The sequence below is a fragment of the Scatophagus argus genome, chromosome 11 (assembly GCF_020382885.2).
Source record: "Scatophagus argus isolate fScaArg1 chromosome 11, fScaArg1.pri, whole genome shotgun sequence".
NCBI lineage: Eukaryota > Metazoa > Chordata > Actinopteri > Scatophagidae > Scatophagus > Scatophagus argus.
In genome coordinates, this window is record NC_058503.1 from 5,151,073 (window position 1) to 5,175,476 (window position 24,404).

The following is a 24,404-nucleotide window of genomic DNA, read 5'->3' on the forward strand; positions in this document are numbered from 1 at the left end:
GCCAGGTTTACAGAATCTGGTGGGAGTGAAAGTCTGCAAGCGAAAGTTGAGGCAGTAGAAATCTGGGTTTGCTGTCTACATGATTTTGGCCATTTGTGAGGGTAAAGTTACTCACATTGAAGCTGTCAAACAAATGTGAAAATTACAATAATATTCCCCAAACTGTAGTGAAGCCAAAGTACGTGGCGGCATTCAGTAAAGGTATAGATACAGAATACTGAATTACATTAATCTGTCTTTGAATATGGTTAGAGCCCTGTTTCCTGATATTATTCAATAATAAATTGTGTTACGGGAGTAAGAGTAAAGAGTAAGCAAACAGTCATAAGATGCGCGGAGAAAATAAGTCACACAATGTGAAACTTAAATTTATATCTGATTTATATGTGTTTCCCTTTTCATGTCATGAATGGAAGCTCCTGTTGTCATGCTTAACGCATAAGATAAGATAAGGATTATTTTATTTATAAATGACTGAATCCATTAATTAACTAGCAAGAGATTGATTTTAGAACAAAAGTTACACAAGAGGTACTTCACGAGTAAATGCATGTAGTACAAAACAAAGGACAGTGACAGGAACAAACGATTAAAATTCAAATTATTGAAACAAAATAACAAACACCTGCTCAATAACGGAAGTCCTGAAAAATTCCTCGCAAAAACTGTCCGTTAAAAAAAGTTTATGTGCAAAATCTTCACCCCTTTATTTTAAACTGAGATGAGTCAGTCTGAAATGAGGTTCACTCATGGAAGAGTCAGCCCCCGGTGTGTGTGCGGATGTGGGCGTGCGTGCGGGTGTGGGTGTGTGGGTGGGTGTGAGCGTGAGGGCTATCCAGCTGTGAGAACAGATCCGCCCATTCATCGAAAGCGCCCGGGGGTCGCACAGCCTCTGACTGACCAGCCTGTCGTCCAATGAAAGCGCGTCAGAGCGTGACTCACTTTCCTTCCTTTTCCAATAGAAGTGCGGCGGAGAGGCGGGCTGCAGGAAGCACACTTGGTTGAATGGTCATAGCAGCAGCAATCAGCTGTAAATATGGTATGATGCCACGCTCCAAACAGACACCGATCGGACTGTCCAAGGCTGCGGGAGCGCACTTTCGCACCGGGTAGACACTCTGTGAAATGCAGCCGTTGTACGACCGCGGATTCGCTGTGCGTGCAGTGTGGCTGCAAATCAAACCGAGAGTCGCTATCTGGGGATTTGAGCAGTGATGGACAGCTGTTGGACATCGATTTCGGCGCAGAGGTTAGGGCTAAATTGACCGTGCGGTTACACGGGCTTTAACATGGACCAAGGAGCTGAGTTTTGTGGCTGCCAGCGGAGGAGGAGGAGGAGGACCGGCTGAGTTTTCTCCTCCGCTCCGATCGGCGCAAGTGTGCGAGGGTTGTTATGATGCTTTTTGGGCAAACGTGAGGCTCCCATCGCCGTCCAGGCTGCAATGTGTGGTCAAAACAGGTGCATTAAGACTTGACTGGACCAAACAAAAGGCGCCAAGATGAGATTCTCCTGTTTATTTCCCCGCAACTCCGTCTTTTCTACACAAACCCTTTGCATGAATATAGGAAACATGTCCGCAGATGTAACGGGTTCACAGCGTAATTGATGGTGTTGCGCTATGATCTCTGGGGACTATCTGAGTTGTGTAATGGTTTTATTTCATCCACAGGTGCAGTCTCTCCATGGATGTCAGTTAATTGGGCCCAATGATGTAGAACCAAATCCACCTAGGTCTAATGTTCCCTCCTGTCGTGGCGAAACTGGCTCCCCTGTGACTTTTGCGCATGTTCAATTGTTTTTATTCCCAGAGCTTTTCGTCACTCCGGGTTATTGCTCTGTCTAATCCAATCTCGTTTTTTTTAAAAGATTTTAGAATGAATGTTTGCCTCTAAAAGTGGGAGATCATCCTACTCTCAGTTTGTATTTTTTTTTTTTTTTAGATTTTAAGCGCCCATGCTGTTTCAACAACTAACAACTGACTATGAGAAATTTAAAGCAAGCGTTTATCATTTTTGGGATTAGTAGTTTTTTTTAGATTAAATTTCAGATGAACAAAACTTTCCCCGCAGTGTTTGTTTAGGCACTTTTTGTTGTTTCCTCCCGTTCTCCACTATGTCCAGATCAAACAGTGTCAGCCCACCCGGAGTCGGTGCGCCCGGGTTAAGGGGAGGGACCGAACACAGATCAGCTTGGGGCGAATCTGAGTCCGTGGCCAATGGGTGCCCATACTCGGCTAAGTCCCCGCGCAAGAAGCTCACCCGGACAAACAGTCGGTGGAGGGAAGAGGATGATCTGGAACACCGGCAGCCCGGGCGAACCTCCACGACCGTCAGCAGGGTCAGCTTCAGGTCCAGGTCGGCTTGGCAGGACCATGGCGAGGAGAGCCGAGACAACAAACGCGCGTCCCCGAAACGTCCAGACGGCGAGGTGAGACCCAAGTCTGTGGAGCTGGGTCTGGAGGAGCGGAGATCCAAGCCGAAGACCGACGAGGACGAGGCCATGCCCGAAGTTAACTTTTCTTTAGTGGCGTGCTGCACCAGCGTCATGCACATTTTCAAATCTAAGAAATTCCAGTCGGAAAAGTTGGAGCGCCTCTACCAGCGCTACTTCTTCCGTCTGAACCAGAGCAGTTTGACTATGCTCATGGCAGTGCTGGTGCTGGTCTTCACGGTCATGCTGGGCTTCCACTGCTCCGGTGGGACAGCGAGGCCGAGCGTGACTTATGTGGTGGTATTTTCCGGAGCCATCTTCCTCACACTTGTACTCATGGTAGTCTGCAACAGGAACGGGTTTCATCAGGACCATATGTGGATTGTGTGCTATGCGGTCATCCTGATGGTGTTGGTGATCCAGGTGATCGGAGTGCTGCTCGTGCAGCCCAGAAGTGCCTCAGAGGGGATCTGGTGGACCGTGTTCTTCATCCATGTCATCTACACTCTGCTGCCCGTCAGGATGCGCGCCGCAGTCATCACTGGAATTATTCTTTCGTCCATCCACGTGGCTGTTTCTTGGATGTTAAACGGCACGGACAGCTTTCTGTGGAAACAGGTATGTGGAGCGATGTGTTTTGCTTGTGAAGTTTTACAGTAATCGACATTCTTATTCTTACACTGTTCGCTATAACGCATAGCAGAGTGTGGCTGTTTTCATTAAGGATTTCTGCTGCTGAGCTTGTTTACTCTTAGTGTCAAATAGAACAACAAATAGTTGTGACAAGCAGTATGTGAAGCATATCAGCAGATGTATTTGATAGTGTAGTGCTGGTACTGGATAAAGTTCCTCACAGCAGTGACTTGCACAAACTTTCTAAGGAGCAAGAGGGTAAATGAAAAAGGCACACCACCACCCCATGCAAGGTCAGTTCTTTACTACTACTGCTAATGTCACTTTTTCTGTGTTCAAGAACGTGCAAAACCACTAATGCTGCTGAAGTGAGGCTCTCTCATAGTGTGTGATTAGTCACATCAAAATTACAAAAATGCAAAAGAGAGCCAGGCTTCTCGGAGCGATATTGGGGTGGAAGTGGGACGCACTCAGAAGACTAAAGGCTCTTCATTACTTGTCTCCAGTCTGATGATTCAAAACACGTTTGAACACTTCTCCCTTCAGATGTGGTCCAAACCTACATAATTTGAAGCATATGAGGCCCAAACTCTCATGTTTTCCCAAAGATTATGTAGTAACCAAACAGCTTTTAGACCAGCTGTAGGTTAGGTGCACTTTGGATGGTCAGAGAAGCATTTAGATTAACGTGAGAGGTAACTGGGCAAAACAGAAGGGAATCTGGGGGATATAAGGACAAAAATGATACTCTGGACAATGGCAGACAACCCCACACTCACACCTAGGGCCAACATAGAGTAGCCAGTTAACCTACTGTGCATGTTTTTGGTATTGTGGGAGGAAGCGGGAGTACCTGGAGAAAACCCACACAAGCACAGGGAGAACATGCAAACTACACACAGAAGATCCCAGACCGGGATTCAAACCTGGAACCCTCTGACTGTGAGGCGACACTGCTGACCACTGCACCACCATATGAAATATCTTAATTGACAAATTGAGCTTGTGATTGGTAGACAAAGAATTTACCATGGGATATAGCTGCTGGTTGCCACGGAAACTGTATCAACTACAGACAACTATGTGTCCGTCTTTACAAACTACAGTCAGATTTTTCTTTATGGTCAGAGTTGGTTGAACTTTGCTGTTTCCTTTGTCTTGCCAAATCTTAGTCGAGTTTGTTTGATGTGAGAGACAGCGTGTAAAGAGGCAGCTACATGGACAACATGAGATACGTGATGGCGAAAAAAGAAATGTGATAGCAGGTTAATCTTATTACAGAGGCACAGTTTTCTTATATTGGACTGTAATTTTGAAGGATTTTGTTATTTAAAAATTAGAAAACCACCAAAAATCTGTCTCTCTGACTGACTGTCACAATCTTCTGTTGCATATTTTTAATCAACTATAACATTTACATCTCACTGTGATTCATAATGCATCAACAGCAAATGTTTTACTGTAGCCACACATTCTAGATCTTAGTTCATTAGGGTTGAACAGTAATTGCTTTAGCGCGGATATGTTTTCTTGTCGGGATGGGTTGTGTGACTGTTACTTCCTGCCACAGACTCTTCCACATAATGACCTTTTTGAGAACACATTAGAATGCAGCGAATGTTTACCTGACATTTGGGTTTCATGTTTTATTTTTGACTGGGTTCATTCAGAACATCTTTAAGCAGCAACCTTGATACACAGCTAAGGTAAATCCTCCTCTCAGCTTCTGTTGGATATGTATCACATACAGGGCTAATTATTTTATTATGAAGTAAAGAGGAAACTGCACTTTGTGCTCAGATCTGGCTCACAGAAGAGGTATGTGTTTGCTCTTAGCTTTGGAAAGACTGTTATGATTGTTTTACTTCATCTGGACTTGTAATAAGCTTGCTGTTGATTATTTCAGATGATATTGTTTAGATGTGCCGCAGAGCCTTTGGGTTCCTCATAAAATCCAAATGCCTCGGGTAGTATTTTTTACAACATTTATATTACTTTCAAAACATTTCTCCAACGTTGGTGGACTGTGTCTGCAATAAAGGTGCTCACACAAATGGGTTTAATTTTCCTCCATTATTTGAAGGTACACTAAATTGCATCATCTGCTGAGTTCTACAACTCACTATTATTAACTCCAAACTGTGTGTGTCGTTGTTGTGTAAGTTATAAATGTGTAGCTCCTCTCTCCCACCACGTTGTTTTGGCTATTAGCTCAATTAACGGTTTTTATCAGGCATTTTGCTGCTCATAAACATTTTCTCAAACAACATAGCTCTTTTAGAGTAAGTGCTTTTTTAAAGACTGAAAATGGAGATAGGAGCCCGTTGTTAATGGTTTTTGCATCCCAGGATCTCAGTGAAATGAGATGGTTTAACTCAAAAACGGTTTATCTTTGGATTTTTAAACACCCTTTACAGCCAAAAATACTTGAGACACTCATCTATATACTTTGTTGTACTACTGGTCTGTGACTGTCTTCCAAGGTTTGGGCCAGGCCCCTTTGTTCAAGAGAAGTAAAATCTCATTGCTACAATGTCAAGTTATATTTTAGATAGGGTGGCTGAGGCTCAGGAGGCAGGATGGTCATCTACTAATTAGAAGGTTCGACCATTGTATTGTAGCCCCCAGTGTATGAATGTGTGTGTGAAAGTTCAGATAAGAAAAGTGTTATATAAATACAGCCCATTTACCATTTTGACAAGAGGGTACAGAAGGACAACAGTTTGGGGAAGGCCCTTTCCGGTTTCAACATGGTCCTTATGCACAAAGAGAGGGCCGTAAAGAAATGTTTTTCCCAGGCTTATCAGGCCTTGTCACTCAAAATCAGCAGGCAACCTCATTAACCTCTCATGTCTGTTGTCTGAGATTGCAGTGTTCACTAGAAGCTTTGCAGAAGCAAAGTGTCTTTGAGGAGTCTCTCACATTTTCAATATTACTATAAGGAATCATATTATTATTGAATTTAGGCTTCTAATTCATTGTGATCTTGAATTAATGTTGTATCTGTATTGTCTAAATGATTTAAATGAGCAAAACAGAAGACTATAGTATTCCATGTCCTGCTTTAGAGTTTAGAAGAGGAATGAGTGTAACAAATAAGAGCTAATCGAGCTGTATGCACATACAGACAAAGTTAGCACAAATGAAAAACATGCACGAGAGAGGTTGGTCTAGCTAAAACAGATCCTAGTGCATGAACGTAGAGGAGAAAGAGCAACAAGTGAGATGTTCCCAAGTGTCCAGTGGACAATGGATCATCTCCATCAGTCACAACCGAGCTGAAATGCATTGTATCCACATCCAGAGGACACTGAGAGTAACGCTTTTGTTGTTTAAATCCCTGCAGGGAGTAAATCCCTGCAGCCAGGTTCCAAGATTTTGTGGAAAGCCTTCCCAGTCAAGTGGAGGCTGTTACAGCAGCACTACGTGAGCTATTTAACAAAAGACAATGTGCTCCAGAAATGAGAAAATGTTCCACACCATATCTGGGCCACCACTGGTGTATCCAACTTTAGAAAGAGAACATGTTACAAGAGAACAAGTTACACACCATTCAAAAACTGAATGAACAGTCATGTCTTCCTATTCAGTCATCTTTGATGGGCGAAGAATGTGTTGAACCCCAGAGAAAGGATGTAGGATTTCACTTTTTTCTTCCTTTTGTTTCTTTTGGGAAGCTAATGTTTGGTTATATAAGCAAAAACCAGAGTGATAGTTTAGTTTTTTTGCGTGAATGGCATGTGACCCTGCATCTATTTGTATTCTCTGTGAAAGCCACGTTGTCATTTGATGTGTTGATGGGAGTGTGTGGGAACGAGCTGCTGTATTTGTTGTTCTTTCTTCACCGTGCTGTTGTTTTTAGCATATCTGTTCTCGTTCTGTTAACATAGTCCACTGCTGTTTATGTGAGATCCCAAGATAATGCTGCTTCTTATGTGTGGGCTCTCATGCTGAGTTTCCCCAAGCCTTTAGAAATGTGATGTCAGTCAAACCTGCCTGTCAGAAGGCTACATTTCATTAGCTTGAACAGCTGTGCTGGAAATCACATTGTGAAAAATGAGGTTTCACTTTCATTTTCAAAACTGATATTTTATTTGGTGATACACTATTTCTGAGCTGTTACTAGAACAACTCTTCATTGGTTAAACTAGTAAATGACACACAGATTAGTGTAGTGTGTAGTTAATGTGGTGTGGTTTGATTGGACAAGTGAAAACTATGCTGTTGCATAGTAGCACCAAATAACAGCACTGTGTGGATCCGATATAGGAACTTATTATAATTAATGAATTAAATCATAATGTAACTTAAAAGAGTACTCTGCTAATTTAGCATTGCAATCCCATCAGGTTGTCAGACACAAAATGGATATTCCACATATTCTTACTCCTGAAATCCTGGTGCCTACATTACCCGATCACAGATTAGTCAATCACAGATTTTTTTTTTTTTGCCAAACTTGTAGTTTTCAGCACCAGCTGCTACTGACTCAAGTGACACCACTTGAGGCAGTTTTTCAGATTTTGCACAGCTCCCTCTGGAGCCACATATGCAGTAGGTACTCCCCCAGCACCTGTAAACAGACTTTGATGTATAAAATAATCCCTGAATCCTCATCCTCCTTCCAATTATTGTAAAAAATGGCCAGAGCAATAAAAATAGTAGACAGGTTTGTGTGCTTAAGGAAAAACAAACAAAAAAAATTCAAAAGATCCTGTAATGTTTTGCTCTTCACCTCTTCGTGTTTCGGTATCAGTATCCGTCACAACAGAAAGTTATGATAGGGAACAAATGCAATTACTCTGTATTGTACAACAATGATATCCAGTCTGATCTGTTACTAGTTTAACTTGCCTAATCTTAACTATTCTTCAGAGCTGGTGGAAATGCAAACATGAGTGCGCTGAAGGAACTTTAAACTCCCGAGTTACAGCCTGAGTTTGTTTCCTGAGACTATGTGGTTGAAAAGCTCTGCTTCCATTTTTTTCTGCTCTCTCTCCAAATTCATGGAGGGCATGTAAACGGACCAGTCACAGTTGGCAGGATTCCAGAGTTAACAGGGTTTTCTGCCTGTCTAATAAAATTGCCTGGTGCCCGTAATGTGTGGAAATTAAAAACAGATGTCCGCATCGTCTCTCCTTCCTTTACCTGCCTTCTTAAATCCGTCCCTCCTGGTCCTGACCTGCTTCTAGACATGCTTTTAATTTCCCTGTGAGACTCAGCCCCTGTGGACAGACATTTAACCACTTTCCTCTGCTGCAGGACGAGCTACATGTTCTAGAGCGATGAGAAAGAAGTGCCCTTCGGGGAAAACTGTCCAAATCAGAATCTAAACATGAGATTTCACATCGCCGGGTTCACCTTTTATCCCTAGCCCCTGTGACATATATAGTTTCAGCTGCTGTTGACTGTTAAATCATATTTTAGAACGTGAACACCCAGAGGCCGAGCGGTGTGACAGAGGATGCTGATGTTTTGGATATCAAATTTGGATAAAACATGGATGCAGGGCAAGCACGAGTACCTTTCAGAAACCACTGCTGACGCATTCCCCAGTGAGTCCAGAAAAGTGTGCTCAGTACTCCTGTAGCTTAGCAACAGAGCCTTTTTCACAAACACCATCCAACTCCTCTCATTGCCTCCCTGGGAGCACCTGTAGGTTTTTCTTTTCTTTTTTTTTTTTATTTTTACCGCTAGCAATGGACTGCCTGCACATCATATTTTGTACTTGGTCAAACTGAGACTTCTTCTGTAGAATGCTTCTGTCATTGGCCCGATTGCCATGTGTAGGTCTGTTCTATGTTTTATAAAACCACAGATCCAGCCAAAGTTCTTGAAAAATGCAGTAGTTTATCAGGGGCTGATCATTTACAAATAGATTCTTTGTTACTTTTGGTGCTTAAAAAAAAAACACAGTAGTGATGCAGCCTGTTCTCAGTCCATCTTCCAAAGAAGCAGTGGAAAATGAAAAGATGATTACTTCATAGTAATGGCAACATTCAGATAAAGGAATAACTGATAGTTGGCAGCCTGGGTCATAAATGATAACTGCCATTTGCAATGATGCTCAGGATATAAAACTATACTAAAAGCTGTAAGTCATATAATATTGAAGGACAGAAAAAAGGAAACAAACTGCTTTAACGTGTAGACATTTAAAAATTGAATTCATTTTTAAATAAAAGGTTGTTAAACTGCTTCAGCTTATCATGGCATTTTCCTTTAGTTATCATACTGTTACACACTATATGCTACTGTTACACTCTATCTGCAGGGAAAAGCAGTTGTGATTGAATGCTTTGAAGAATTCTAGTAAGATTTTGTTCTTGTCGAACAACTTGTGGCATGTTTAATAAAGAGAAAATGCAATCTTGTTGTGGTATCTGCATGTTGTAACTGTGTGCAGATTCTCAGGCAGTGAAATTTAAAAGTGAAGGATAGTTTCCACATTGTTGTGTTTCTGCTCTGGTGAGCTGAGCAGCACTTGGCTGTTGTGGCTTCATTGCTTAATTCTCCTCATCTGACATTCATTAACTTTAATTTGTTTGTTTGCTATGTAGGAATTCACACTCATGGTGATATTATTTGCAGGGGGAATCATAAATAATTATGACACACATCTCTAATATGGAATTATTCGTCGAGTGAGACCGTTCCTCAGAGAGCTTCTTGCTGACCAGGCCAGTTTTGTGATGATTTTTATTGTTATTGCTGCTTTGGTGCTAACAAATGCTATGCTGCTAATCCTACTAATCTTCATTATTCTGAGCAAAAGCAGATTGTTTCTAACCTGATATGTAGACTGAGCTGCCATTTCTCACCACTTCACTCTTCAGTCTGAGAGTAGCTTCTTGTTAACCATTTTTCGGTTTGGTATTGGAGTGGGGTTTTTTGCCTTGACCAATAGCATGTGGTTAAAGAATCTGGAAGCTTTGTTAGTCATGTCTAGGAGCAGTTAGCCTGGTATTTTTATTATGTCGTAAGAAGAGTGCAGATTCTTTTCAACTTGTATTGGGGAGCTGCTCAGGCCATTAGATTTCTAGCCTTTAGCGCTGAGAGTGACATGTGTTCCTTAAGCAATATTGATCATGAACATCATACTCTATATACTGTGTATGTAACCCTTCACTACTTGACATCCCCTGAAAGTCAGCTGAGGAGGATCTTTACTGCTGCTTATTTTCAGGAGGGGCCAAGTATCTCATCAGGAGGATGGTTGTGATCAGGATTAATGCTGTGCGACTGCAAGACCAGGGCCATGAGCGTGACATACTGTTGACTGTTATCGGCCTAGTTTTGCTTAGTTTAGTCGGTGGTCAGAAGAGCTGATCAGATAAACACAAAAAACAGTTTCGGAATCTTTAATCAACCATGCTGCAGAAAGTGTGTTCGGGACAACTGAACTGAACTGTACGCCTCTTTTCATGCTGTTACTACATTTACAGTCACTGGCTGGCTTCTGAGTTTTGATTATTTAGATTAGTTGACAGCAACAAAAATTTGGATTCTCATGTTTTTTTTATATGTTCCTCTTTGTATATGGAGAAAGACACCCCCACCACCACATCCCCTTGCACTATTAAAACTACTAATACATCTGAGGACCTTTGAGCCTTCTTAAAAGTGTGAATTGACAGAATGTTTCTGGCGGCAGTGTGATGCAGCCAGGGGGAGGGTACACTTTTCATCCTGCCCTCAAGTGCACTCAGTCAGAACGGCTGTAACAGTTTTGGCTTTGGATGTCTTCAGAGGACATGTTATAACCATACTGTACCACTACCCATAGCTGATCACTGTGGGGGCTTTGGGTTTGTATTAGTATGAGAGGCAAACGAAAGGCTATGAAACTGATATATTGCATTTACAGCTACCAACAATTACACACCTTTACTTGTATATGTTGAATTATTTAATCATTTTATAATTAAGATATTAGATATCACTTTTGAAATATTTTGCACTGCTTGAAGAGCTTGAATCTCGATCATTTCATTGTGAGCAATGACTATTCAATGACTATGCAATGTTATTCCTGTCACTGCCGTACATTTGACAAATAGAAAGACCTTGAATGCATTGTGATTGGAAAGCATGAGAGCTGAGCTAAAGGGAGAGTCTGTCTGTCCCTGTCCCTGTTCAGAAGTCAGTCCAGATTCTGATCCCAGTTCTTTTCTGACAGCACTTCTGTCATCTGTTTAAATGGAATTTGAAGGTCACCAGGAAAATCTAAATCTTTCATATCTAATTTGTGTTCTGGGTCTTGATTACTAACATGGGAATGGTTTTTCCCGCTTCAAGTCTGTGATAATTTGCCTTGTTTACATTATTAGAAGATGATGCATAAAGTTAGCCCATGATTTCTTAGACTATGAGAAAAACTCTGTGCTTTTCTCAGTAAGCCATCTGAGAACTGTCTTAAAACCCGCCTAGAGACCATATTAGACAGTAAATAATTCAATCTTGGGAAGTAAACTGATGTCACCCACATGCTTTTTACTGTTAGTCAGTTTATTTTTAGAGCACATTCAAAAACTAAAACATGAAAAAATACTTACGAAATTAAATTTGTGAAAATGGAATACAAGAAAAGCAGTCGTTCAATAAGTGGCAGGGGGAGCTTTGTCAATAAAAGATGACATTTTATTGATACACATTTTTTATAGAATTGAGTCAATGAAAAAAATATGTTGGAAACATGCACACTTCTGGTCTGTTTTCACACTTCCCATTTTCTCTAATAAGCCCATTAACAGCCAGACATGGTATCTGGCCTCTTTCACAACAAAGCATTTACATCAGGGAGAATGTAGTCACTATTCAAACTGGTCATAGAGGAACATTGTGAGGTGTTTTACCTGAAAATGGAAATTTCTTCTTTTCAATTTGTCTACAACTGAAGACCAGAATTCAGAAGTTTGGGGAAGCATGCACATATAGTGATGTTGCTCAGAAATTGATATATGCTGTAAATGTCAGGCCACGATGCCCATGAGCCGCTAACTATGTCTCATTGCCAACTTTAATGACCTTTATCCAATTATTTGTTTGTTTATCTCTAAACATTCCTAACAGCCATAGCGGGTTTATTTTCCACTCAGTAATGGTAGAAGGGTTGCACTAAACAGCCCATTATCATGTCCGTGAGTGCTCGATACAAGCATTTTAAAATCTGAAGTGTTTGCTGCATGGTGTTGAGTGATACTGTTTCATATGTCTGTACTATATTGTTTTGTTTTGTCGGCCTCATTTATTTACCCTCTTAAAAATAGCTTCTCCTCATCCTGGTCATGTGCCATAGCCTTGGAGTTTCCCCTCCAGGACTGGGCTTATTGGCGCTGAGGTTGGTTCATTCTGTGAGGTTAACAACGCTCTACCAGTTCTTTGATGTGCTCTCACCAGGAGAGGAAAGCCATTATCCTTAATGAGGTGTCAGCGAATGAATCACGCTGCAGAATCAAAATTCATCGTTTTCAGAAAGGAATGGTTCACCCAAAAAAAAAAACGTCAGGATATTCACAAACATACTGTCACTTCACTTCAGCAATATGCAGCTGTGTCGACAGTTTTGGTTTTATGTGACCAAGTTTATTTCCATCCTTTGAGAATTGTACTGCCACCATCATGGAGCTGTGGATTTTTTTCAGATGCAATGTTTCTGTCCTGTAGTAGCTCCAAGCTAAAAATTTTTTCTCTTCCATTATTATTTGGGTGGAAACAGCATTTTTAGAGACACATATCTCAAAGCCTCAACAGAGAGAACAGAAATTATCCATCTGGAACCACATCACGAGGGCTAAGTGAGAAAATAAGATTTTTGTATTTTGGGTGAAATAATCCTTGAGGCTACGTGGGCTCTGAGATCGTATCTATTGTGAACTGGGCTGTTGTGTGTTGAGAACGCAATTTGATGAATTTTATATTTTCAATGTTACATTGTCACTGCACTTGGAGGGAAACCTGCAGCATTCCGTAGGCCTCCCATGAAAACATTTCCAACCCACTAGATAATGTAACAAAATTTACTGCCATCACGACGCATTCAGTTCAGTGTCCTGAACCTTAACTGTATGTGGTGTACATTTGTTATTCAGGCCCGCTACCCCTGAGCTACAGGTTACTTTTAAACTTTGTGCTGGAGTTTAAAGTATTAAAAGTGATTCATGCTTTGTGCTCACTCTGCTGACTGTGTCATACCATTCAGCTTTATGGTTTAGTAAGCATCAAGGCCCAAATGCACTGAAAGGGATAATTGACTGCCTCACTTGAAGCGTGTCATTTGATCCTCCTATGGCGCACTGCAGGCATCACATTTGAAATGCCAACAACACAGAACCAGCAGTGTTTTGGGAAAATGTTGCTATATGTAATACTCTGGAAATATTCTTCCATAGAGACACAAGAAACCTGTTACCCGCCGTCGTTCTTAACTTCATGTGTGTCATAACATCTGCTGCTGCAGGGTCATTTGACATGGGAATGGACAGGTGATTGTGCACTTTCCCACTGACAACAAAAGCCAGATGTTAGTTGGTGGGCGTTAGTTAGTGGGTTTTATGTCCAGTGTCCAGAAATGGGTATTAGGGCTTAACGGGGACTTGTTGTCCCGCAAAGAAGGCGTGAGTTTAGATCAAACTCGTTTCCATGACATTAATGCTACAGACCAAACTTTTGCTGAAACCTGAACACAACCTCCTCAGTCAGCATTCTAGCATGCACAAAAAATGCTGCATGTATGTGACAAGTACAAAAGAAATTATGTATTTACTGTGAAAAATGAGTACAAAGACTTAAAGGCACCATGCTGAGTTTTGAGTCCTTGTTTTGTATGTTCCTACCCCCAAAGATGCACATGCACTCACACAAGCATATGGGTTTCAGGTTATTCCACTGATCTGCATGTGGTGGTAACAGCCCAAGAAACGCGGACATGTGAAAGCAAAGGCGGTGAAGAAGAAGACAGAGTCACAAAATGTAAACCGCTTAAACTTTTACGCAAATTCAGAGCTTTGCAAATGTTTTATGAGGAAAAGAAATGAATTGAACACATTTGTTAGATCTCAAGGATTCACACAGTGTGTTTTGGTGAGAAGCAATGACCTTAAGCACCACTTTGTTGGTCCACAAGAATACTTCACAGGACACCTTTTTTTAAAATCAGAAATAAGTCTGCAGTACAACCAGTGACTCACTCTGGCCATATAACAGGGTTTATAACAGATAGCAGGTGCATGGGGGTGAGTAATAAGTAAAATTTACATTTCATTTAATGTTACTTCTTGATGATAATGCTGGTGGTTTGATGCACTCTCTTGCACTCATTTCACCGCTGCAGCCTCGGGGAACATGAGAGAGCTGTGTTGGCTGTAACACTCATGATGTACTTTACCATTATGACCTTTGTTTTATGGCTTACGTATGTTTTAATATGAATGTGCTATTGATTTGCTTGTGACACAAGACACCTTTAAGCTTAGTTTGATAGCACAGTTTCATATCCTCAGTATTGACTTGGTGTATTTGCTATAGTGAGTGACTGTCAGGAGCCTAATAGTTCTTTCCCATTTTCTACTCTCTGTGGCTGCTGTATTACCTGCTGTTGACAGCTCTTTGATAGGAGGAAGACAAGGGGACATTTCCCCATGGTTTCTCCCATGGTTTTTCTTTTATGAATGAGTCACTGATTTAATGAGAGCTTTGTCTTTTAACAATGTACACTCTAAGTGTACTGGCATCTGAAACGTATATCTGTAACACAGCAAAGCACATAGATTATTTCCTCCTGTTGAAAGTGCGGGACACCAAGCAGATGAACTGCTGACTGAATGATATAATCTGATTAAAGGTCTTTATTTATTCATCTATCCAGTGTACGGTAACAAAGGCAAAACTCTGGACAGGAGGTAAAGCCAATGTGATGTTTTGTTTTGTAGTTTGACAGCAAAAAGATCTACATCTTGTTCTAAGAAGCACAATTGTAGTTGAACCAATTAAGACAAGGATCTATTGATCCTTTCTCTCCGTGAACATAGAAAAAGATGCTGTTTCTGTGACTGATTCTCTCTCAGAGTCAATTCAGTGGGCCAGAGCTAATAATGCATCATTTGTCTGACTCGTGACACATTCATGCACAAACGATATCAGCGCTCCTATCTGGGATATTTCAACTTCACTTTTGAGACGTGGACTACACTAACAAGTCTTTAAGTTAGTCATGTTTTCATTAGTTAGTGGCACACACTATGTGATAAACTCCCTTTGGAATATACTAAAGAATTTTTTTAAAACATCTCTACTGCTTTGGTTGCTTGTATGTCATCCTCTTTGGTTCCTATTTGTCTGTCCCTACGTATCTCATTTGTTTTGTAAATAACTTATTTCTTCTATTTTTCCCTTAATCAAATCAAGGATCTAAAAATAGGTGTGTATGTGGTGCAGATTGTTTTTGAGTTCTGTGTATAAATTTGTGATATTAGGCTATATAAATAAAATGGAGCTGATTTTATCAGACATTGGTAATTGATCTAATGCTGCCTCATTTAATAACTTAGGTGTGGCTCAGCTTCACCAGAGTGGAGCATGAAATGATAAACTGCGGTAAGACTACGACTATTTTTGTATAAATTTTAACTTGATTTTTTTTTTTGTATGACAGTCTTATAATTTGCTTGTGAATATTTATGCCACTTTACATCGTCCTAGCAGTCCATTAAGCATTTCCTGTGTTGTGCATTCTTACAGATCAAGTTGTCATTTATAGGCAGCATGTTTTGCTGCTACAGTTCTTCAGCTACATTTTGTGTATATAACTCCAATAATCATCAAGTTCCCGTTTTTGCATTCCCGTGCTAGATTATTGTTCAGCATAGTGATAACTCTTACAAGGCAAATTGTCGAGAAAGAAAAGCGAAGAGGTTTGTGTCAACATCTCAACTGTGATTTCTGTCACACATGAATTCAAATGCTCTTTTTCTTTTACGATCGGTCAGATGCCCTGAAACATTGTTTGAAATGCATATTTTTCTTATCAGTGATGCTTGTTGTTGTCTTGTTACTGTGCAACCAAATCGTTAGAGGATTGTGCCCTTTTCCTAGAATAGTTCTTATGTGTAAGTAGGAACTGCTGCTCCATTGTTTGTATGTGCACGATGGCAGAAAGAGTAAGTCCACCGACCTGCCAGCCTGAGGAACAGGGACTGTATTTTTTTTGTTGTTTTGTTGTTTTTTTTTTTGCCATTTTTGTCCACAGCTGGAGTGACTTCATAGACCAAGACTTCAGTCCAGAGTAAACTTCTTGACCTATAACGTTTAGCTGGAGACGTTTGTTGTAAGCACAGACAGAGATTGGTGGTTTAAAAATAGCAAAGACAAAGTAATGTGTTTTAATGTAACCCAGCTTCAAGTGAGGACATTGTGTTTTGTTTTTCTGCACGACCGCGTGTGTTGTGTCACATCCATTTTTATTAGGTAGGTCCCTCTTTCCGTTGGCTGCATAGAGGATGTTTTCCTCTCACACTCTTACCTCATAATCAGTGAATCAGAGAAACCCGACGAATGGAGACAGCAGATCTTTGCGTCGGTTGTAGTTGGAACAGGAACCGGATCCCCTCATGAATACAACCTGTATTCTGATGTTTATGTCTCTGGGGTCTTGTGTAAAACCATCCATCCATGATATCCAGGGAAACAGTTTTTCTCTCCTGGCTAGATTTACTGTGTTATTCACCTTGCACCTGACCATATGCTTCACGGTATAACCACAGCCCCTGATTGGACAAGGTGGTTCCAGTCAGAGGTATTACATGTTTTATTTGTTCTGTCTTTGGTGATGGAGCTGCATTTGTTGACTTTGTCCATTTCTGTCCATTTGCAGTGTTCAGCATTCATATTTATGGTTATTTTGGTGATTTTTTATGGCAAGTCAGTGTCATAAAGCCCAGTTATAAATGAAATAAATTTATAAAGCTTCACCAGTCAGTGTTTGACTATGTGCTATGTAAAAGGGGTTGCTCTGCAGTATTTGGGCTTGCATTCACACTAATGCATAGTTATACAAAAATGATCCCTTAAAGCAGAATTAATCATTTTTGACATGTTAGGAGCAGCGGAACAAGTTGTAAACACGATATTGGTATATAATCGCCTCATAAAGTTATCATCCCATATGGTGAACATCCCATGTTGACAGTTGCCTGCATGCACAACCAGCAGTTATGGAGCAACTTGGTGTCGAGTTTGTGTCCATATTCACTTTCTTTTTATCTCTGTTTTGGTCACCATGAACTCAAAACATCTGGTTCTTCTTCTGTGTTCACCAGCAAGCAGAATGTAGCCTTTGGTGTTTGGAAGCTGACGTACAGTCGGTTAATCAGAGCTTTTTCCCTGCTGCTGCTGGACGTTTCACTGAGCAGTAATGTGGTCAACTTGAATTTGTGTTCATGGTTGGAAAAAGTTTGAAAATGTTCACGATAACTTTTGAGACTACTCTCGCAGCCAAATCCATATCTTTGTCTGTAATCTCAGTATCTCTCCCGCCAATGTCTATGAACTTCTTTTGAACATACAAGGTGATTCTGTGGCTGCTCAGCCTACAGATTCTTGTAGCATAGAAAACCTAAACCTCAAAAATAAACTGAAATATTCTAATACAAAACCACAGCTTGCTGCTTGCTGCTTGCAGCTTGCAGCTACTTGTGTCTTCAGAATGTGCCGGTGAAGAGCCGTAATCACACCGACACAAAGTGTGCTTGTATGCACGGTAACATAACGTGCCTCATAGGCTGCCTTTGTGAAGGTGGCACGAAGAGTCCATTGAGCCCATTATGTGCCATTATGGTAATTGTGGGCAGTAATTCCATTATGATCAGTAATGAATGCAAATTTATTGTTCTGTCATTATCAGGTCATTGATGGCCAGAGAGGGAGAAAGTATGGTGTTTTTCTCTCACTCATACAAAAGATTCACTTGCACATTTACAGATGACTCACCGGTGAAATGACAGTGTGAGAAATGTTCCTTGATATGATAATTACAGACTTGATTATGTAGCTTACATCAGTCCTGTGAAATTTTTATGTATTTTCAATTAATTAAGCAGCTTACTTTCTTCACAAATCTTATTCTAAAAAAACAGATGGTTGATTTTCCTGGACTTACACAGCAGACAAGTTTGGTCTACTTGGCATCAAACCTCACTCAAACTCCCACAGACCCCTTCATAGTTGTATAGAGAGACCATTGTGAGAGAGAAAGCCTGCTCTGGAGAGAGAGAGAGAGAGAGAGAGAGAGAGAGGGTGCATGACAGAGGCTGGATGTGGGGCAGCGTGACCATTGCCAATTACCCCTCCTGCATGGGGAGTAGAGCTATTTGGAGCACAAATGTCCCATATGGGGAGCAGACATGTTAACAGATAGACAAATTCATCTCAACTGACAACAGATCAAAGGCTTCAGCTATTTATTAATTTCATTATTCCTTGGGCTGTTGGTTATTTTTGTGATTATTTAGGATATAAAATATCAGAAAACAGAAATAGAAAAACTCTTTTCTGCACTTATATTGTCTAGGCAACAAAGAAAGACAGTTTTCACTGACAGTCTCACTTTAAAGAAGCTGGATCCAGAGACTGCTGAACCACTTAGATTATTAATTCATTATCAGATGGTTTTCATGTAGTGGACAAAAATAGATTGTTTTTGATTAGATTGCAAATGCATCCACTCTTCAGCCATCAACAGTATTCGTATGCTAATACTGTAGCTTACACGTATTGCAGACTCTCACTGTGGGGAACCATGTTGTATGAGCTAACAGATTTACAAAGTGTTTAGTGATTTAAGTGCTGTGACTTAAAGTGTAGCATCCTAATGTTATACAAACTGTTGTCTGTGCATTTATTCTCACTCAAAAGAAAAAAAGGTTGTCTGCACATCTGTTTACTCTTTTTATATTTAGAAAGGGCTGATTAGATTGAGCCAAAACTGGCTTCAAAATTACAGATGGTCCATATCGGGCGGGAAGAGCCGTCTTTCAGCTCTGAGGTTATCATTATTGTGTGGCTGGTTGTCAAGGAAAAGCCTCAGTCCTTCAGATCCCTCTCAAGTGATGCTTTCCACATGTATTATGACTGCAAGGCAGAGCAGTAACAGGGTGTGATAAGGCTCAAGAGTCTCCCCACCTGGCCTTATATGGATGGAGTTTGAACATCAGTTGCTCCAAAGTCTGAGCAGGACACAACTGCTCTGGAGCCACAGGTCAGGGATTAGTTTGAACTGTCATTGGTTAGAACTGTTTCTGCTGCTTCTTCAGTAAGAACCTTTCCTAGAGTACTTTTACAGCTGCAAAAAGCAGTGGATGCATATGGCTGAATATAGACTTTTACAGTCAGAAATAACTTGATAATATGCAGTGTTGTGTGACATACATGTATGATATGGATAAAATCTGGAGCGTCAGGAGTCCATAATAGCTAACTTGGAGGCACATTGTTCAGAAAACCAAATGATGTTGCAAGTTTGAAAAGTAGCATTGCCTTTAGATGATTATTAGACTATTCTGGAGATATGATGCCGAGATATTTTGTTAAAGACTAACTGACCAATCATTTTTCTTACCTTGATTATTGGGTTAAAGGGATATTTTTCATGTGCTTTAACATATTTATGAGAACATTCTTTTGAAAATGGTGTCTGCATTTGGAAACACATGATTTTTGTTAATTGAAACTGTTGAAAGGCAAGCCAAAATACACTGAGATTGCATGCGTTTTGAGAGGATTTGGTTTTGATGTGCACGTTTAATAAGCCACTCAGATAAAAGGCTGTAAAAGGCCCCAGTTTTAGCTTCTTGGTTCCGAATCCTTGGCTTTTTGTCTTGAAGTAACAGCTTTATAATTCCTCACGTCATGTGCCTCTGAATTAGCGTGAAACACCATATTTCCACTCCCTGCACTCATGCTCGTTTTGACATGTCAACAGTGGAGAAAGAAGTACTCAGATCTCAGATCAAAGTACAAAACTATTAGTGTGAAAATATACTTTCAGCACCAAACTCATTATACATTAGATCCCATTTCAGAATAATGTATATTTTATTGAATTATAATTTTCCATACATTAATGTATATGTCAACATATGTTGCGATGTTGAGGACAGGCAGGGCTAATTTTAATTCTTCTAGATCTTACTGGGTAGCTTGTGAATTTCCACCACGGATCAATAATGTCTTATCTCGCTTATCTTAACCTCCAATAAAAACCTGTATTTATTTTTTTATGTTTTGTACTAATCTAAATCTGCAAAGCAGGCCTAACTAGTAACTTAACACATCAGTTGATTTTAGTGGAGTAAAAGTACAATATTTGCCAGTGAGTTGCAGTCGAGTAGAACTATAAAGTAGCAGAAATTAGAGTACTGAGTTAAGAACAAGCCCTTCCAAATTCTGTTTAATTTAAAGTCCCCATGAATAGCAATGAGCTATTCATGAAATAGCAACAGCTCACTTTCACACCCACAACCCCTGAAACGCCACAGTCGTCAGGATTGACTTTTGTGTATAATAATATGTAACATATTATGTATATTATATATTCCACTAAGAAAAAAAAAAGTTAGGAAGTTTGGTTGTTTTGGATTGCAAGTACAGTTTAAGGTTAACATACAACGGCTATTATATAAGAGTACACCAGAGCAAAGGTGGTTAAGTGTAATACTTTTACTGATATATCTGTGCCAAATTTCCACTGTTAAAAGAGCAAACTGTCCAGTGAGGGCTTGTAAATATGTGTAGGGAAGTGTGATTTGGGGGGAAAAACATGCTAGTCTTACAGAGCACAATAGTGTGGTTTTATAAGACATACACTGACATGTGCCGTTACTGCAAACATAGAATCAGTTCCTCTCTATAAGTGTCGGAGTGAAAATTCCTGCATTTGCACTTCCACTACAGTCTTTTCTTCTGTGCAGAGTTCAGTGATAACAGATTTCGTAAGGCTCACTAATGGGAGCGTGGAACAATGAAGCATAAAGTCCCTGTTCTCATTTACATTGTAAGACTAATCTACTCCCTTTTAAACCATCAAACGGGGTGAGACGTGTATTACGAGAGGAAATGAAGCGACCATTGCTTCTAATATTAGTGAACACCTCCTCTTTCTCACCCAACCATCCATCCGGCAATCAAGTCTGCAGAAAGCTGCTGAAGCTGTTGCCATGAAAACACCAAGCTGTGTTTGATATTGTGCTCCTCTCCTCCACCTCCTCCTTCTTAGTCTTGTGTCTTGCTCAAGGCTTTCTGAGCTAAACCTCCAGCATCCTTGTTACAAAGGAGCACCATTGTTAAGATAAAATAGGATAGACCTTTATTAGCCCTGCAGTGGGGAAATTCTCATTGTCACAGCAGTACAAGCATAGCAAAATAAGGGGGCAGATAGGAGTAAACGTATACAAAGTAAAATGCACTTTTTTTCTAAAAAGAAACTATACAGGAACACACACGATAGTTACAGTATTTCACCATTTTAAATCATTAGCAGTAAAAAGTCACTGTACTGCACTCGGAGATGGGGGAATATTGCACAATGATTTATTGAAATTCAGTTGATTGTTAGATGGTTGTCTTGTGTGAGTGCCAGACTGAACCTAAATGGATACATCTGTAATATGTAAACGTGCCTCAGGGATTTATAGGATGGTTGTTGAGCTGTATGACAGAAATGTATCTAAGATACAAGAAAGCCTCTCGAGTTTAAAAATTTCTTGAAATCAGGTGCTTCTGGACCAGAGACACCATGTTCACATTAGGTCTGCGAAGTGAATCTGACTTAGTAGCATAAAACATACAAATATGTACTTTTGACCAGTTGGTGACTTTTCTCATTAGGTCGTGACTGTGAGGTAACATGAAAAATGTAATCAATCGATTGATCAATCAAACAGACAAACTTTATTTGAATAGCACTGTTCACAAACCCAAAGGGCTTTACACATGCACACACACATGCTCTCTCTCACACACACACATACACATACACATAAATACATACACTTTCTATGACTGTTATTATGTTTTAAACGCTGTCCTAATATGCAATGGGGAAACACCAGTGGTAGGATAATTGTAAAAATAAAATATTCAAAATATATTAAAAAAATACAGAATAATTAATTAAGAATTAAAGAATAAAATAAGACAAACAGACAAAAGGGAATAAATAAGTTATAAATAAATAAGTACTGAAACAATAAAATACTAGAACAGCGTTAGTAAAAGCAGAAATAAAAGGTGGGATATGAAAAGAAAATAATTTAAAGATAAAATATGAATATGGAATAATATACTACTAAAGAGAGGAGAGTGATAAGCCTGAAATAAAAAGTTGGGTATGGAAAGTAAAGCAGTTGAGAAAATAAAAATAGAATAAAAGAAAATACCAAATAGTAAAACAGATTAGCCTCGGCAGCTAAACGCAGCAGCACTACTTCAGAAGTCCTCACCTCGTGATGAGGATGCAGGAGTGACGCCTCCTCTAAATCTGTACTGAATGCATTTCAATAATGACGGAAATAATTATTGACAAAAATGTACATGCATTCATTAACATTGTCTATACTTATTTAACATAAAATGATGATTTATTTTTACTGTTTTGTAAAGTTATGGTAAGGCCTACTACCTGCAGGGACCAGAGTGGTGGAAGTGTCATGCTGCATACTGCCCCTCTCTTTTGCACATTGATACAACTCATAATACGGCTTTCATACCCCGAAAACAAGCTTTCACAGCTGCTGGATCAAAGACACCAACAGGCAGAGAACGGACACAGGATGAGACACTTGCTCTCGAGATTTACACGTGACTAGTTTTATGGTCATGTGTGTGAGTTATGAGTCTGTTAGCTGGAAAATCTCCTTTGAATCAAATCATTTTTTGTCTGTAACTGACTTATGGATATAGATACACACTCACACACACACACACACACACACACTCACACACTCATAACACAAGTGATGTTTGCCACAACCCTTCCACCGCTATCCTGAAGATTTTCCATATTTAGCTGTTATGACTGGACCCAGTCATATTTTACCTTCCAAACTACTTCCAGTTTGGTCTACTGGATAGTTTATGGCCAGATAAGCAAGTATCACAGACACTTTACTGAACTACTTTGGAGATAAGGTGTTACAGATATGTAGAGATACAGTATGTTGTAAGGGAATGTTGACACTACCAAACAACAGTCTGAAGGGTTTTGGCAGGCTCAGCACTGCAGTTGGCATATTTTGAAAGGTGTTACAGTGTAAACTGTCACTGAACAGGCCAGTTGTAACTGAGGCTCGGTCCAACAGCCTTTGAGGGCCTCGTGTCTGTTTTGGCATGGTGTTGTGGAAAGCACAGCGTGGGTGTGTTTGATCACCCAGACAGAACTGTCATGGCCGCTGGCTCCCAGACACCCAAACACAACAGACGGGCAGACACAGAACATCACAAGGGCCGTGTGGATAAAACTGTGGAAACAAGTGGAGGCGGTGCAGAGAAGCATGGGACATGTAACTGACAGGCATACATGTGCCTCAGTTAAAGCCCCTGTTGCAGTAGAGCTGTAGCTTATTAGCACTTTTTTCTTAGCATCTTGCTATTTTTTTCTGTGTTCAGATGGTTATCCAATGCTTGGAAAGAGTTTAATTGAAAGAATTTAATTACGTCAAGAAAATTCAAATTGACTTCAAACTTACTTAAATTAACAATGCTTACTTACTTAAATTAACAGTGCCAAAAATTGGCGCATGGAGGGCAGCTGTGGCAGGGATATTGCAAGAGTATGATTGAAAGTTTCTAGTAAGCTCATAGCCACACAACAAATGTAGGATGTGATAGAAGACGTGCATTGACGAAACATCATCAGTGTGATTTTTGAAGCCAATTTAAATCTTAGAACTTCACAAATGCAAAGAAAAAAAAAGTATCTTCAAAGATGTCCCAGAAGGCTTCATTTTTATGTTGTATAGCCTGACAATTGAAAGATGTGCTGAGCTCTGTGGAAAGCAAATTGAATAAGTAATTATAATTGTAAAGACACTAGATCATACAGAAAAGTTAACCATGTGCTGCACTGAGCAAAGATCAGAATGACAGAGTGAGCACAATGACAGCCCCTCATCATCACTAACCGTGAGCAGTGTGTTAGTGTGTGCACATTCTGAAAAAGACTAGATTTTGAAAAAATAATTTAAATTATGATGTATTTTTTGTTATATATTATTGTAATGTCCTTTGTGTTTTTATGAGTCATGCAGTCATGTGCATGTTCTCCTTACATCAATGCCTCGTAATCCAC

General features: G+C 40.0%; 1 protein-coding gene across 2 annotated transcripts in view; it reads left to right on the forward strand.

Annotated features, from left to right (window-relative positions):
• The first annotated feature begins 717 nt into the window (after positions 1 to 717).
• Positions 718 to 24,404, forward strand: part of adcy5 (adenylate cyclase 5) — an 80,989-nt gene continuing 57,302 nt past the window's right edge. Inside the window, exons 1-2 of one of the 2 annotated variants that reach the window (XM_046405095.1) lie at positions 718 to 1,459; positions 2,122 to 3,049. In XM_046405095.1, coding sequence (XP_046261051.1) covers positions 1,443 to 1,459; positions 2,122 to 3,049 — 945 coding nt within the window. In that variant the 5' untranslated portion in view covers positions 718 to 1,442. The remainder of the gene's footprint in view (positions 1,460 to 2,121; positions 3,050 to 24,404) is intronic. The other variant, XM_046405093.1, reaches the window with a different exon arrangement.